The following is a 15,382-nucleotide window of genomic DNA, read 5'->3' on the forward strand; positions in this document are numbered from 1 at the left end:
CGCATTGTTGGAAAGTCCGCTGAGATATCCTCATGGAGTTTTTTTGTTGTTTTCTGGTTTTATTTTGTTACATTTGTTTGTTATTATTATTCTTATTTTCACTTGTTTGCTTCTCTCTAAAGTTTGGCAGGCAAAAAGAAAATGCTTTTCTGCTTTTCTCCACACGTTCTGTCTGTTTTGTTTCTGTGTTTTAAGCAAAAAACCCAAAACAACCCCCAAAACCAATGACAGGGCAGGCTTCTGTCATTCTGTTTTAAGAAAGAAAAAGAAAGTAGGTGGGTTTCTGATAATGGCCTTGAGGAGGTACATTGTAGAGGTGGCTCGAATGCTTGATTTGTTCCTTTGCTTGCTGTTTGCATTTTCCCTTCTGGCTGCAATGGACAGGCTTTTTGTCCCCCCCACCCCACCCTCCATGTCCTGTACAGATTCTGGTTCCAGATCCCCCAAACGGACCCCCTGTTCCCCTTCCCAAATGGCAGTAGGTAGGTGCAACTGTATGTTCATTCAACCTCTAAGGTATGATGCTGAAGTTAAGAGTTGGATGGAAGAGCCATGTGAGAGAAAAGCTTTCCCATCACTGTGAGAAAGAACGAAGCAACACAGAGTCCGGTGGAGATGTGAGTGCCATGTTGGACTCAGCTCTACCTTGGCACTGGCATTAATTTGAGATTATATATATATATATATAATTATATATACATATATATGCATGTATAGGTATACATAGACATATATATATATATATATGTGTATGTGTGTGTGTGTATTTGTTTGCTATTTGTTTTAGCACACTGTCCCATTCTCAGGTCTAGATTTGGGGTAGTTGGTCCTGGGGACAGGTTGGACAGAAGGGGCCAGAGTGCAGAAGAAGCCAGAGATAAGAGTGAGGCCCAGGCCCCCCCACGCACAGAACATGGACCAGCCATAGCCATGGCTGATGTCGTCGGGAAGTCCGTACAGGTAGCGGGGGTAGCGGGAGAGCTCAAAGTTGATTCCAGCCACGCACGTGCACAGTGAAATGATGCAGAAGGTTCCTGGAGGAGAGCGGGAAGGGGAGAAGGAGGGAAGAAAAAAACAAAGAGAAGTTAGAAGAGTGATAGACATACCACTTTCCAAGTCGCCTGAGAAGAGCTGGTGCAAGCAGTAAGGAAATACCTAAGGGAAGATTTTCGTATAGAAAGTGGCTTAGTCTAGCGGCTCCACGGGGAAAGAACTGAGTGCCACCAGAGCCTTGAATATTGATCTGATGCTGAACAGAGCTGTATGGAGAAACTTCAATAAGAACAGTTTTTTCATTACGAGCACTCCCTTGGGAACCAGAATGCTTCATGAAACCATTGATTTTTCTGGAATTTTGCTGTAGACAAATACAGAGTGAATCATCATGTTTCAATACTTTTTTTGGGGGGAAAAAAGCTTGATTTTTTTGTTTAATTTCATTTTTTCAGTGATGTATTTTATAGACGAAAATAGTACAAAATACTTGACATATTCTGGCTCTGTTGAAAGATACATTTGAAATTACTTGGGAGATTTTTTTCAGACTCTTCTTCTATCAAAATCTGAAATCTTTCATTATACACTCCCCTTTTAAATATCACTGTCAAAATCTTAAAATCCCTCACAAAATTCATATTCTACTCTCTGCATGACTCCAGTCCCAATTTAGATGCCCTCTGCAGTGTTGGGGAAATCTTCAAAATATCCTGTTCTTGTTTTCCATCTCTGCAAGCAATATTTCATTTCTTCCTGGGAACACTGTGAGGACAGGCTTCATAAGTCTGTCAGGTGGTAAGTGTTATGGAAAGACACACGTATCAGATGAGAGGCTGAACCTTAGCCCACCCAGATGAATCTAATTTTGATCTTTGGCCTCCAGCTTCATCAAATTAAACTCTGAGCTCCTGAAATGTCACAGTTGCCACCCACACACCAAATAATGGATAACTACAGATGTTACGAGCCTGTCTCAAGAGACAATAACTAAAATCAACATAAAATTGGTAGTTTGTTTTTCCTCTCTAATTCCTCCCTGCGTGGGCCTCTCTGAATTGCCTGGAGAGCCGTGGGCACAGAAGGCAACCTACAGGACATGTGCTATAGTAACACACATGGTCGGTCCCGTGTGTCGTCCCGCTGTTCATGCACAGATCAGTAGCGTGCTACGTGTGCTACCGGTGCAGCAAGTCCTGCGTCTGTTCACTAGCGGCTGCTGGTGAGGAATCTCCTACTCTTCCTGGTCCCATCCCTAAGATAGCATGAACCTCCAAAGCAGTCACAGCCAGCCTAGTTTTAGTGTCAAGCTGCTTTCCTCTGGTGCCCTTGCCTCCTTCTACTCCTTCCTGCCCCTGCTTCTCCTTCTCTTTGGCAACACTTTTCCTGATGTTTCTCTGCTGCTTTGCTCTTTTTAGTTGCAGTTGTATTGAAGAAATTGATTTTAGACTCCCCACTCTGAGGACACAGGTAAGATTATATGGTGAATTTGCCTGGACTTGGGCTCAGAAACTGGGGTCATTTGTAGGAACATATATACACCACCAAAAATGTGTGGACTTTCCACCATACCCACCTCCTTTACTTAGTAGGAACATCACACAGGTCTAGAATCTGCAGGCAAATCTCTATCATGGACCTGCTGTGAGACCACCATCGTGGCCCTCTCTGTTCCCTCTTCTGAGCACTGCTTTGTCTATTTGGACTGTCTTTTCTCCAATGTGTTTTGGAGTGCCACTTGTAGATATTCTCTGTTGTAAAGGTCAGGGAATATGGGAACTTTGGGTGCCTCCCCTAATGCTGTATACAGCTGCCAGATGGCCCAGGTTATTCATAAGTACTTGTATTATGATAGTGCCACAGGGTACCAGTGAGGACCAGTGAGCTGCTGCAGTAGGTAATATGCCTACTTAAATAAAACCAGGCTTCTTGCCTCTCACCACCACCCAATTAGTCTACTATCAGTGCTCTGGACTTTTGCAGAAGCCTTGTGAGATCCCAGGCTCTGGAGCTGTCTTCAGAGATGTCCTACACTAACTCAAAGCACAAAGCAGGATAGATAGGGAGGTCTCTCTCCCAGAATCCCTTAGTCAAAAAATCGGGTTGTTTGATTAGAAACCACACACCCCTTTCCATGTTGTACCATGTCACTTAGGTTATCCAGTAACATGACGGCGTCTGGCAAGAACACGGTTGTTCCCTGTGTGACATGCCAACATGACTAGTACATTGTGGGATCAGGGAAAAAAGGATCCATCACAGCCACTGTGCTCTGAACCAAACTCTGTGGCTCATTTCAAATGGCTGTGGTAAGAAAATTACATGAAAGGCCTCTCTTTGCTAGCAAGAACATGATAATTTCAGCTCTCTCGAAATACAAGATTGTTAAGAGAGGTGGGTGGAAAAATCTGTGCGGCCAGACTGAAGCTGCGTTTGCTAAGTACAAAAGGGAAGGAAATAACTCTGGATTTCAAATACTCCCTGTGCTTTCACACTTTGTCTTGGCTGTTTTGATCACAAACTCTTCCATGCAATGAGTGTTGCTTACTCTTTGCATTCGAGCAGTGCCCAATATATTGGCACTCAAGCTTGCTGGGGGTATTCTGCCCCATAACAAACAAACAGTAAAGAATGAGTAACAACAATAGAGAATAAAGCAAATCACAAGCATGAGACTTCTTTACAATAGGCTGGCCCTGTCCTGCCCCTTCGCTGGAGAATGTGCTAATCCCATGATGACAAATAATGACTGCCATGCACATTAGAGGATGCATAGTACAGTCCTCAGCCAGTCACTCCCCTGTGCTTCTGCAGGATGTCTTGTATGGCACAGGTTTATCAGCCTCCCTAGTGCTATTCATTACGGACACAAAAAAATGCCATTTTATACCACCTAGAGGAATCTTTATGGCCATTATAGAAGTCCTATGTGTTGTTTGTATTCAGCCAAGCAAAGAAGTTCCCACTTGTAGTTAATCTGGCCTCTCACCAGGAGGGTTACTGATGAAAACTGAGTACGATTACTATCTCACGACTGTTCAGTAGCTTTTCCTCATGAACGGGCAATCGTAACACAAAGGATCATCCTTGCAAATTGCATGATTGTTGGCCGTCATAGTGAAGAAGTCATGGGTGGAAGGGATACAGAGACTGAGCTTACACTTAGAAATGTAGCCTCTGCTAGTTTGGATGAGACATGGAGCTGGGATAGTAGGAGGAGGGACGCTGTTGCTCCTGCCCATGACACTGCCTGCACTATAGACATGGTGCTTCAGAGGCAGCGGGATTGCAGCAATTGATGAGCACCCCCAATGCTGAGATTCTTTTTCTCCCCAGAAAATAAACTGAACCCTTATTCACTTTCCTGGCAGGTTCTTGCTGTCAGAGAGGTACCCCCCTACATGTGCACTAATGCCCCAGATCCCTGGGCAGCTGCAGAAACACAAACTTTAATTTCTTCGTGAAAAACACTCCCCATAGCTCTGGCCCAAGCAGATGACCAGACCTGAAGGCTGGTGGTCCAGCCGTGGCACTGGCACACAGAATGCGAATGACAGGCAGTAATAAGAGCTCACTGGAGATGTGCTGCTACGCAAGCTGGATGGGGGAGATAAAGACCGTCTCCTTCAGCAGCTGGGGAGAGCAGAACACGCTAAGTTCTTTGCGCTGGGATTTACACATTATCATCCTAAGCAAAACACTAATGAATGAGACAAGGCAAAAGCAGTGTTTTTGACAAAGGAAATTCATGTGTCACTGCAAAATGCTTCAGTCAGGTGAGAGATGAAACTTCATGTAAAGCTCTGTCTGTGCCACAGAAGCTGCTGTCTGACATGTAGTCAAACCTCCATCCTTACGCCTTATCAGACAGCCGCCCTTCCTCTTGGGCTGGTTTTGACAGTGCCTGTCCTGCTAACGGACTGATGATCAACAGCAGTTTGAGCAGCTAAGCCATTAAATACCTCATGGCTATCTTGTGGTTTTATTCTTATATATTACAGAAGAAGAATATTAAACATTACACTGAATGTCTCTTCCATTTAGACTTGAAGTTAAGGACAGAGATGAACTTATTTGTTATATATGTGTATAAGATTGGGGTCCTCCCATCGTTGCTGCAAAGGCAGACATGGTCAGGAGAGGGATGGCTGGGAAAGGGAATATCATTGTTGGTCAAAGCCTAATCTGATGTGGATTATGAGTCAAAGCCCTTTACTGTAGCTGGTTTTAAGCATGATTGTATCAAACAGAGCCGCGGGCCTCTGCTGCCAGGAATTTTTTTTTTTTTTTGGTAAACGTCCCCTTTCTTTCTGATCAGCCCCGCTGTGGGAGGGGCTGCAATGCCTCCATTTGCAGTTTTCAAACCTCACCTCCAGGGGAGAGCAGAACTGCTTGCGAGTGAACTGATTTAAACACAAACAGGCTCAAACCACCCATACCAAATGTGTTTGAATATTGCCTTACGCTAGTGCCCCCCTGAACCATGTCAGAAGCCACATCCTTCACCCACAGACCTGGCTCAGCTTCCACAGCGCTAGAGCTTGAGGGATTTCACAGGGTGCGGGGTGTTTTGTGAGACAAGAACTGCTGCCTTTCTTAGATATACTGCAAACAAAGGTGAGCCTTCGTGGTGCTGGTGCGCAGACCCCGCTGGCAGGAGCTTCATCTAAACATCCTCCCCCCTAGTATTAGGGATGAAGTGTCTGACTGTAGCCTGAAGGAGACATCACCAATTTGAAGTCAAGGAAAATCCAAAAAGCCAGTAATTAAAATGATCTGGGCACCAGGCCCACCTCTGAGACCCTCCTCTCTACAAATCATTTTTCTCATTATTTGGAAAACATTTCTTCCATGTCTGACGGAATGACGCTTGTTCCCTTCCCCCACAACAGGCAGAAATGACTCACAAACTAACTGTACTGTCAGATTTACAAAGTAAACAAACAAAAAACCTCTTCTTCTCCCCTTCTGTTTTTTTCCAGAGATAGAAATGTCAAGTATTACTTATAAACACTAGTAGATAAAAAGAGAAACACAAAGGTATGGATTTTAAGATGTTCTCTGAAACTATGCAGTTCTCAAATAAATGTGAATCTCCTCCACCTTTCAAAATATTTCTGGTAGCTGCGATTGATGGCAATTTGTGGCCACTAATGCCTTTGGAAGGAGTGCTGTTTATTTAATTATCATCACTTTTTTATTATAGGGTTATGGGGAAAAAAATCTCACAAGTGAAACAACATTATCTTTACTTTCTCTCTGCCCTGCTAGCTTTTACTACTTTCAAGGTACATCAAACAAACAAATAAAATGAGGTCTGATCCTAAAGTGGAGTGTGTACCATTAGCTATTTAATTTATATCACAATCAAATGAAATTATTAAAGAATAAACTGAATTCCCTCCCAACACAGTGATGACAAAAGCCTTTTGGAGGGAGCAGCTTTGCAGTAAACTCCTTCTGTGCACGGATTAAACGCCTCAGCAGCACGCAGCTCTTGAGAACACTTTACTGCTCTGTGCATACACGCACAGAATATAAATTATTGCTTAATTATGTACTGTTCCAGCAGAAGCAGCTTGCAGCATCACCGATAGGTTGCAGAATAGCAAGGGGTTTACTGGAAAATTGCCCTTATAAAAAAAAGCTGAGATGGAAAGACGAAGTCTGACTGGGTGATGGAGATTCAGTGCGGTGTCCTTGTCAAACCATATACCCACCCGGGCTGGAACTTAATGCATTTTTATTTTATACCATGAGCCAGAGTAAACTGCAGGGTCTATAGTGGTGCTATGATATTGCATTATAGCCACTGTCAGAATGCGGTTTGCATTTGGCCTTTGGCCTCCTACCTCAAAATGTACCAGCGGTATCCACACCACACCAGAGCTGTACGCCTGCTGTGCGTTACTCAGCAGCGGTGCCTGTCTATTGAATTGCCACTGCACAAGCCATAATATGTTATGGCACCAGAGGACTAGGTATCCTCTGTCATGACTGCAGATACTTAACGGGTACCATCCTTAGGCTCATGTAAATCAGTATAGTATATGGAACAATATTACAGCAGTTGAGGGCTGATCTCCAGTTTGCTATGCTGATACAACTGACAGTCAGTCTATATATATTGCACTTTATAGCACCCTGCAGATTTGCACGTGGTGAAATTTCTGCTGCCATATCCCACAGTGCATGGGACTGTACTGGGGGTGGATATCCATGCTGTACACTACGGCAGCCAGTGAGCACCAGCTATTAGCAAGCACCCTCTCATGTTGTGAGTTGGTATGTAAGGCAAAAGCAACACTACTTAGCTAAAGGCATGTTGCTTTGATAAAATGGACTAGGGAGAAATAGAGGAGTTGATCAAAGCCTGAGTTGAATAACCCTCTGATTACTTTAGCAATAGTGATTCCTATGACCCACCCAAAATAATCTAGCAATAATAAAGTGGCCTGACTACAGCCATTAAGCAAACATAATGGCTCATGAACTTGCAGCCACAATGGAGGAGGCAGCAAAAATTGTGCCAGTTGTAGTAGTGGGATGTGATTCAGTATTTTCCTGGGAGCAGAAAGGAAAGGAAGGAAGAGGATCTCTCAATGTCAAAATGAAGAAACATCCTAATCAAAGGTTAGTGAAATTATCCCATCCTCTTACTGGCAAGCACCGTGCTTGGCAACACGCAGAGGCTGCCGGCCGGTTTATTTCATCCCCTGCAGTATGGACCGCCCAGGATGGCCCAGGCAGAGGCTAAAAGATTAAATGGAAGGGGGCACCGGAGGTCTGGGGAAACTCGAGTGACTCCATCACATCTCAGATTTGCCAGATGACAAGACACATAAGTTTAGTATCAAACTGTACCTCAGGCAGGTGCTTCCCAGCCTAGGCACTTGCCAGAGCTGAAGAGAAACTTGTGGGGTCAGGCTGGGTTTGCCTTGTCACAGGACATCTCCCATAGCATGGGAAATCTGTGCACCACATTGCGTTTGGTCTTTTAGCAACCAGGTCATTCTGCCTCTCTCCATGTAAGGTCTTTTTCTTCCAGTCAAAAAATTGAGCCTCTTTCAGAAGGAACCTCAGAGAGTTTGTGGAATCTTTCTTTTGTAGGAAACCTTAAATTGCTGAAAAGTCTTCAGACATGTTCTTCAAGACAAGTGAGACTGGAGAACAGACACAGCACAAACAAATTCAGTGCAGCCTTCTTCCACGTTGCCTGGTGTGTGCCACTAAAAACACTCTTAGACGGAATACTTTTAGTGCTGAAAGGGTAGAATTACTTGCATGTCTTTTTAATTGTTCTGTTTGCTGAAGGCACTACTGAAGGAGACGTTGGGAGCTCTGGATGATGGTGGTAGCTACCCAATGTGGATATTTTCCCCTTCAGGTGCTGGAGAGAAGCCTATCCATTCATTTTTTTCAAGTGACCAAAGGACTCCTCGCTTGTACAACTTTCAGTTGTTTGTACTGAATGTGAACTGAGGATCTTTGCTGCAAAAGGCTCTGGGCTCTATTACTGTTTCCCTGAGCTGACCTGGCAGAAACAGCAAAATCCTTTCTGTATGTGCTAAGTGATACAGGTATTGAGATATACTAGCCAGAAATCAAAATAAGATGTAACTGTCTTGTCAAAAAGGACTACTTAGTGCAGGCCACCCCTATGAAGTTTACATCATTCATGTGAATGCTTGCAAGCAACAAAGTACCCTGACCCCGTACGGCCTTCAAGTATCACATGCTGGAATCCTCTTTCCTGTTGCAGAGGAAATACCTCTGCAGCCTCTGTAGCCCCGCCAAGTACATTGGCGTGACTCGTCCCTGTATCGCCTGGAAGACCTGGGTTGGGCAGAAATGAGGAAGGTCCCACTCATCTAGTTTCTGTCAGGTCTAGCTGCTTTCTCTGTGGAGTTTCCAGTGGCCACGTGGACTCTATCCAGGCAGATTAGACCAAGCAAGCATAGCAGTGATTTGTCCAAGGGGAATGTTGTTTTTTCTAAGTTGACAACCTGAGGAGCCAAGAAGGTGAATCTAAACCTTGCTTCAGCCTCTGCATTTAACAAGATCTGCCACACACAGAAATTTTCTCCCCTTTCTCTCTGTAAAGAATTCTTTCTGTCTAGCAAATCATGCCAGTATTACTCTTCCTTCTGTTGCATGTGCAGTCTTCTTTCCTCTTTGATGCCAGGCATGCAAAAAACTCAGCAAACTTTTTTTTTTTTATAAAAACCAACCCAATAATAAATGCCAGATTTGTTTTCATTGTCTTCCTTTGGCCTTGATGCATCTTGCCATTGGAATTCAGGAGCCAGCAACAGATCAAAGAGCTGGTGACATTATTAAGGGATAAGTAACAACCACGGAATTTTAAAATACACATAACTTGTTTTCCAGGGCTGTGGGTGGGAAAGTCTTTTGTATTTCTATCGGATCTGTCTCCCCTACTTTGCTCCTACTTTAATTCACCTTCTGTCAGCCCCCCCAAAGACCTACTGACATCCCTGAGAAGCAAACTGGATTGCATGCCCTTCATAGACTACGCTAGGTTTTCTGTTCTTGTAACTCTAGAAGGTACTGATGCTTCTGTCAGTACCTCCTGTCCTGGTGAGGGAGAAATTACAAGTCAGCATAGCTGACTTAAAATGAACACGCACAGGAATATGAAGAGTTCTTTTTGCTGAAAAGTCAGAGCGAGCTGACTCCTTAATTTACTGTATGCCAAATTCAGGGAGACAAATTTGAGTTAAGACTGGAAAACAATGAGTTTATAGGTGGACATACAATACTTGCCCTGTGTTTTGCTCCAGACTATGAGATCTCTGCACCTCGTTATGAAGCCTTTCCTCTCCTTCTCTTAAATGCCAGTGCTCTTCTGTGATCAGGTACAAGGTTGCCAGAATTGGTTGTGTTGGTATTTCTCCCCCCAGCATGCAAGTGCACATCTAGGAGCATCAGAAGCAAGCCACAGGAAAAAAAAAAAAAAAAAAGCCACAGGAAAAAAAACAAAACAATCCAACACATTTGAAGGTTGACTTTGAAGTCAGCTGATAATGTTTCCATGGAGATCAAATGCTATGGAGTTGACAATGAATTCTCTTGTTGTGCCTTTCCTTCCAGGAAAAAAAAAACCCACCTCTAAATGACTACACCATACAGTACAGCTGTGTTATTGATTTGAAAAAAAAAATCTCTATATCCCACCCCCATTCTCTTATGGAGGTGTTAACTCTTAGGTCCCAGCTTTTCAGGGCTAGGTCTGCCAGTATTGACCTAAAGAATCAGCTAAGTTCCTGAGGTAATGGAAAAAAATAGCATCTAATGAAAATAGTATTCTGTGAGAAGAAGGACGTAATTCTGCTTTTGTAGGAGATGCAAAGATGTCTGTTATGACTCCCCTTGAGGAGTATTACAACACAAAATTATAAAAGAGCATTTCAGTTGCTGGTACACAGTGACACACAGATGCCTGTACAGTGAAAGCAGGCAATCTTTCATATTTCCAGAAAGTCCCCTATTTCCTTTTCAAAATGGATGCCAGCATTAATAAATAAATGCAAAATGTGTTCTCAGTGCACCAGTAAGCACAGAAAAGTACTAGGAGTAAAGACGTAACATGCTACCCTAGTTCTGCCTTTTAAGCGTAATGTACTGTGAGCCTTGTCAGGCCGTCAGCTGAGCAACTGCTTTCTGGCTTGGAAATGCTAAACAGGCCACCCTGGCATCATATTAAAACCCCAAAAGATGGTGAAGGGTGTGTACGTCTGCATGGATGATTTCCTATATGTTTATCTTTGGAGTGAAAATAGGAAATCAGGTAACATTCAAAAGGAAAGTGATACCAATTTCTAAAAGCCAATTACTAATGGTTAGTTGGTCAGGATGAAGAAGCACGTCCAGTCTTATCCACGTATGCAGACTGGTCATGTATATGCCCAGTGGACCTATACCCATATATATGTATCTGGACATGTATCCATCAGCGTCCAGGTTTTGAAATACATAAGAAAAGAAGGGCCACTCTTTAGGCCCCAGAAACATAGACTAAAACGAGACCAAGGAACATGACCTGTGACCCTGTCTGTGAGGGATACCACAAGCTGTGCAGGAGAGACCTGTCTGAAAAGAGGGACTGACAAATCCTGAAAGCAATGAAAAAGGACATTTTTAAAAACAGGCTAACTCTTATTACCTTAATAGGCATGCACTTGGCCTTGTTACGTTCCTGCCTGGTGGACACTAAGGCACAAAGCCTGCATGGCCGCTCCGAGCTCTGGGTCTCATCACAGGTCCATAAAGACCTTCATCAGCTCCTTTTCTGCCTTCCACAACACCACTGTAATGTGTGTGAGGGTTTTAAACAATCAAGAGCCGTAGAGAGGTTTAAACATTTAAAACCTATTAATGCTGTACATTAACTCAAGTTCATTCCAATTCGAGGCCTTAAATCACTTTAGAGCATAATGCAAAATTTAACCAAAAGCATAAGTAGGAACAGGAGTGTACATGTGTGGTGTGGGAGGCACGGCAGAGGGGGAACTGACCTTGTCGCGCTGAGGCTTGTTTCAAAGACTTTCATAACCAATTTATGGCATCTCTTGATACAACCCAGCCTTTGTCTCCATCTGGAGGTCAATCCACATGAATAAGTTCTTGCTGTGGTCTGCAAGGAGGTTTGCTAAATTCCTAAGTTCCTCTGCAGTCATCACTAATTTAGTATCTCCTGCAGGATTAAAACATGATCGGCATCTCATTTTTTTCCAGTGATCCAACTTTTTTTGAATTACAAATGCTTGTCAAACTGGCAAAATGTACTATGCCTTTGTGAAAAGTATATTTATGTCAAGCTTCACAGCTCAGATTACAGCCACTTATTGTAGACCTCTGTTTTTGTAAAGATCACGTGCTGTTGCTTAAGATCTGTGTGCATACACTTGTGTGCACACATGTGCATTTGCACTTATCTTTCCATGTGGAAAAAAAGATTTTATATAAGCTTTCTAATGCTATTCCTTTTAGGAAAGAAGCACAAGAAAATGGATTTTCAAAGAATAATGTTGTGGAAAAGAAAAAAATCTAGATATGATCACAGAAATTCTCTTCCATCTTCAGTGTTGTGATTGATCATGTCACCACAAGTGAACATCCTGAAGAATGGGTAGAGACCTTGATTATCAGTGAGAAATAGAAATCCTAGGTGCCCTGTGAGAACCACTGTATTTCCAGATGAACTCCAAAGAATGTCTTTTACTTTCTCTTTTTGTTTATCTTTCTCTTTGCCTCCTCTTGGCAGCTGCTATGACGGTACTTCGTAACTGCCTAGATGTCAATCAGGGAGCTTTGCCTTACACTTGCTGTATTAAATTACTCCATTTTTGTTTCTTAAATTATTCAGCAGTGGAATGATTATTTTGAGATGGCAGGACCACAGTTGTGTAGAATAAACACTCTTATTTTCTACTGCTATGTGCTATTTTCAAAGTACAGTGAGTTAAATTTGGGACTCAAATGACTCAACAGCTGGTAACAATCCATGGCTGCAAATACACAGATGCCTCAGTTCTCATCTACTAACATATGCACAGCACAGGCGAAGGAAGCACAGCACACAGGCTGGGGGATTTTGAAGACAAGACTCTCCGTGGAGGCAGGGAGTGAAAGAGGATACAGACATGTGCGGCGCATCTGTACCGACAACTGTGCTGCACGGGCTCCCAAGCCCTGTTTTGAAGTCCCATTTTTTGCTGGAGTTTGCATCCCTCAGTATCAGCCTGGTCGTCAACTCCTGGACACAGCGAGTAGTGCTCTGGCAGCTGCTGGGCTCTAGCAGGCACTGGCACAAAGCCCCGAGTGCATCCTTGTCCCCCCCGCGCCTTGCGACAGACCCGCGTGAAGCGTTGCATGGCCAGGGCAAGAGAAGGTGACCCGGTGTAAATGGTCAGTCCATCCTCTGGCTGTGGGGCTAATAAAGCAGTTTGTTGACTTACCCCTGGACTGAGGGAAGGAATATTCTGGATATATTTCTGAGAAGGGAGGAGGATGGAAATGACTTATAAAAGGTTGTTTCTCTCTGGATTAGAATACAAAAGCAGAATGCACTCACACATTCCTAAGTGGGTTGTTCTTTATTTCTTCAATAAACATCCTTTCTTGCATATCTGAAATAAAGCGTTAAATTGTGCCAGCACACCTGCATAACTTTATTTTTTTCTTCCCTCTCACACATCTTTCCGCCTGCTTATCTCTGCCGCAGCAGCCAGCACTGGAAAGAATAGGTGCTCACCTCCGCTATGGGAAAAGGTTTGAAGCTTTTGTAACCCTGACCTAAGTCCTGTGAGTATGGACGGGCTGTGAAGAGCAATGTCTCTGCAGCACTCTTAGGTGAGTCAGAAGAAACCCAAATCAGTGGCAGAAGTGGAGCTGGCAAATGGCACTCAAATCCCCCAGATTGGCAGATCATCATGGAGCTAAGGGAGGAGGAGAGGATGAAAGAAATTCCTGATGTTTCTGAAAGCAAATGCTAGGACAGAAAATCAGAGAGGAAAAACTCCATAGCACTGCTGTATGTGTACAGCAAGACTTTCAGGCCTTTAAGCCCCAGTAAAAAAAGGAATTTCAGACACCCAAGCAAAGCCCCAAGCCCAGTATTTCATGCAAAAATGTCACTAGACAAAGACAAGAAATGAGCTGCTGTGTGAGACTACAGATCATTTTATTACAGATCTGCATGGTGAAGTTAAATCACACGAATAAGGGCATTTAGCAGCTGGAATAATTTTCAAATAGACTAATTAGAGACTGAATTATTAATGGTAAAATTTATAATTGGCTCAAAGCAAGGTTACAGCAAGAAACACACTTGACTTTGCAAAGAATAATGAATATTTGCAAGCCTAGTAAAATTATATGCTTCTCTAAGGAAACTGTTAGCAAATGGGGAAAAAACCCTGAAGTGATCCTAAAGTGCATGCCACAAGACAAAACTGGCAGAGACCAGATAAGAGTGAAGGGAACAGGTAAAACAGTAAACAAGTGCAGAGATGATTTATTGCGTTTATTTGCAGTAAATTTGGAACAAAATAAGACAATGCAGCAGTCTCTCCCTGAAGGGCTGCCTTCTTAGGCATGCAGTAAAACCCCTAACAATTTCACTGAAATGTGTTCTCAGTACAAATTACAGACTTACGAAAGGAAAATGCATGAATGTGCAGCTGAAGGACAGAGCTCTGATAAGGATGATAAAACATCATTCTTTGTGGGTCTTTTAATACATTTACAAAGGCAAGCGATGTAGCTTTGGCCAAGGATGTAATTTGGCCAGGGAGAATTTTGTGCTGAAGCAAGTACCAGAACAAGATATTGAAAGTGCCATTCTGTATTTCCAGCTGGGACAAGGGACAAGAGTACAGCAGGGAGGTGCACCAGGTAGGGAAGGGGAGGATGCAACCACTGCCGAAACACTGGGGCGTGCCACCATGGGCCAGTCCTGCCACCCCTCTTTCCCCGTAGCAGGCACTGATGAGGAGGAGAAGGGTTTTGGAGCATTTACATACAAAGTCAGCCCTGGCCTCAAAACTAGAAATAAAGCAAGCCACGTGATGTTTCAAAACAGCTGACTGAAATAAAATCAGATCTGAACTGGGAAAACAACAGGCTATCAGAGATTGTCTTTAAAAGCTGATTTTATAAAGCAAGTACAGTAACAGAAGGTGTGGGTTTGCATGGTTGTGGAAAGACAATCAACCTTGCAGAATCTGAGATGCTGAAACAAGAAAATCCTATGAATTAATGCACTGGAGAGCAGGTAGAAAAACCAATAGTTAGATGGATATATAGCTTGTCTGCTCATCATGATACAGGAAATATTCTTAAACAACTTGATGAAGAACTGTAAGGAGGGATTCCTGAAGATACAGGAATTTGCCTTGGTAGAGTTGCCAGTGTGCCAATTCATAGCATCCCAACTCTTTGGAGCTGGAAGTAAAACTGAAATTTGACCTTGACCTGGTAATGATATTAGCTGCTGTTGAGCAAGGAAAGACACCAACCAAAGGAATTGACAGGCTTGCCATGATAATAAAACCAAACAAGTCAAGGGTTTGAATACTTTCAAAAGAACTTCTCAAAGCCAGAAAATGTGAGCACTACTTCCTGGGAACTGATGAGGAGGTCACGTCTAGACATGAAGAAGCAAAGGCATGGTTTTGGTGCAAGTAAATATACTTTGGTCAAAACACAACATATAAATCACCCCACATACATTTCCTCAGGTAGATGTTTAACTGAATTCCTTTTAGACTACTACTAGGTACTTGAGCATGAAAGCATCAGGTTTGCCACAGGACTCTGACATTTGGAAGTAGTGCTACAGATGCTTCTAAGGTTCCAGAAATTA

The 15,382-nt window shown here is 43.2% G+C and overlaps 1 protein-coding gene across 1 annotated transcript in view; it reads right to left on the reverse strand.

Annotated features, from left to right (window-relative positions):
• Window positions 1–240: 240 nt before the first annotated feature.
• TMEM178B (transmembrane protein 178B) overlaps window positions 241–15,382 on the reverse strand; it is a 222,968-nt gene continuing 207,826 nt past the window's right edge. The window contains exon 4 of the mRNA XM_010566255.1: window positions 241–1,034. Within this exon, the coding sequence (XP_010564557.1) occupies window positions 784–1,034 (251 nt within the window). The 3' untranslated portion in view covers window positions 241–783. The remainder of the gene's footprint in view (window positions 1,035–15,382) is intronic.

The sequence above is a fragment of the Haliaeetus leucocephalus genome, unplaced genomic scaffold (genome assembly GCF_000737465.1).
Source record: "Haliaeetus leucocephalus isolate CR32 unplaced genomic scaffold, Haliaeetus_leucocephalus-4.0 Scaffold206, whole genome shotgun sequence".
NCBI lineage: Eukaryota > Metazoa > Chordata > Aves > Accipitriformes > Accipitridae > Haliaeetus > Haliaeetus leucocephalus.